This window comes from Trichinella spiralis (assembly GCF_000181795.1).
Source record: "Trichinella spiralis strain ISS 195 chromosome Unknown Scfld1924, whole genome shotgun sequence".
NCBI classification, from domain to species: Eukaryota; Metazoa; Nematoda; class Enoplea; order Trichinellida; family Trichinellidae; genus Trichinella; species Trichinella spiralis.
In genome coordinates, this window is record NW_003528863.1 from 1 (window position 1) to 898 (window position 898).

Sequence of the window (898 nt, forward strand, 5' to 3'; positions counted from 1 at the left end):
AATGAAATTTTGCAATACTCACTGTAACATTGATGCTTTATGTGGTGGTAGAAACGATACAAATCCAAATGATTTGCAAGAAGCAGATTCAAAAAATTTAAATTCAGTCAAATTCCATGCTCCATCTTTTGGTGTAAGAATTATTTGCTAAAAATATAAGACAAATTATGAAACAAATATTTTTCAAAATGAATGATATGAATAATTATTATTTATTTACACGTCCTCCATTTCCTTTACCATATTCCAACCTAGGCGGTGGCAAAACTCGTCCACTAACAGTCATTGGTTCCGCTTTAATTTGAACGCCAAAACTTTTCAAAAATGGATCACTACTAAAATTTGATTTCTTGACCATGTCAATACACTTTAGAATTCGAGTAGGAGCGTCTGTCGAAGCAAACTAAATATATAACAATTTATTATTATTATTATCAATATTTAAAATCATTAACATACTCGAATTATAGAAGTCGTTTGACACGCTTTCAATTTCTTGTTGTATCTTTGACAGTTTGCCACTTGACAAAGCTAAATTGGCCAAAATGAATTCATTGTATTAAAAAAAGTTGAAACAATTGTCAGTTTTTTATACTTCAACTGGGAAATAAATTGGTTTTGATTTACTGCCGACTTGAACCAAGGGCAAATTTAGATACTTTAATGGCCCATAAACATCATGAAAATATTCCGCAACTGAAACTTCTTTTCCATCTCTTTCGAATTTCATCGATACTGCCGTACTGAGTATATCTTTAATACGATAAATTCGATCTTGATTTCGATGTGTTGTATGAAACCACAGACCCCTAAATTAATAAAACAAAAAAACAATTTTTAAATATTTTTCAAATATTCCAATGACGATTACCTTTTCAATTTCTGGGTATTCAACAAG

At 30.1% G+C, this 898-nt stretch overlaps 1 protein-coding gene across 1 annotated transcript; it reads right to left on the reverse strand.

The window, feature by feature from the left end:
* Positions 1–18: 18 nt before the first annotated feature.
* On the reverse strand, positions 19–809 carry Tsp_14672 (protein argonaute-2; the record flags this gene model as incomplete). Its single annotated transcript, XM_003368770.1, has 4 exons — positions 19–147; positions 221–403; positions 460–531; positions 596–809. Coding segments are annotated over 4 exons (598 nt in total), but the record flags the coding sequence as incomplete, so codon positions are not given.
* Between the last annotated feature and the right edge of the window lie 89 nt (positions 810–898).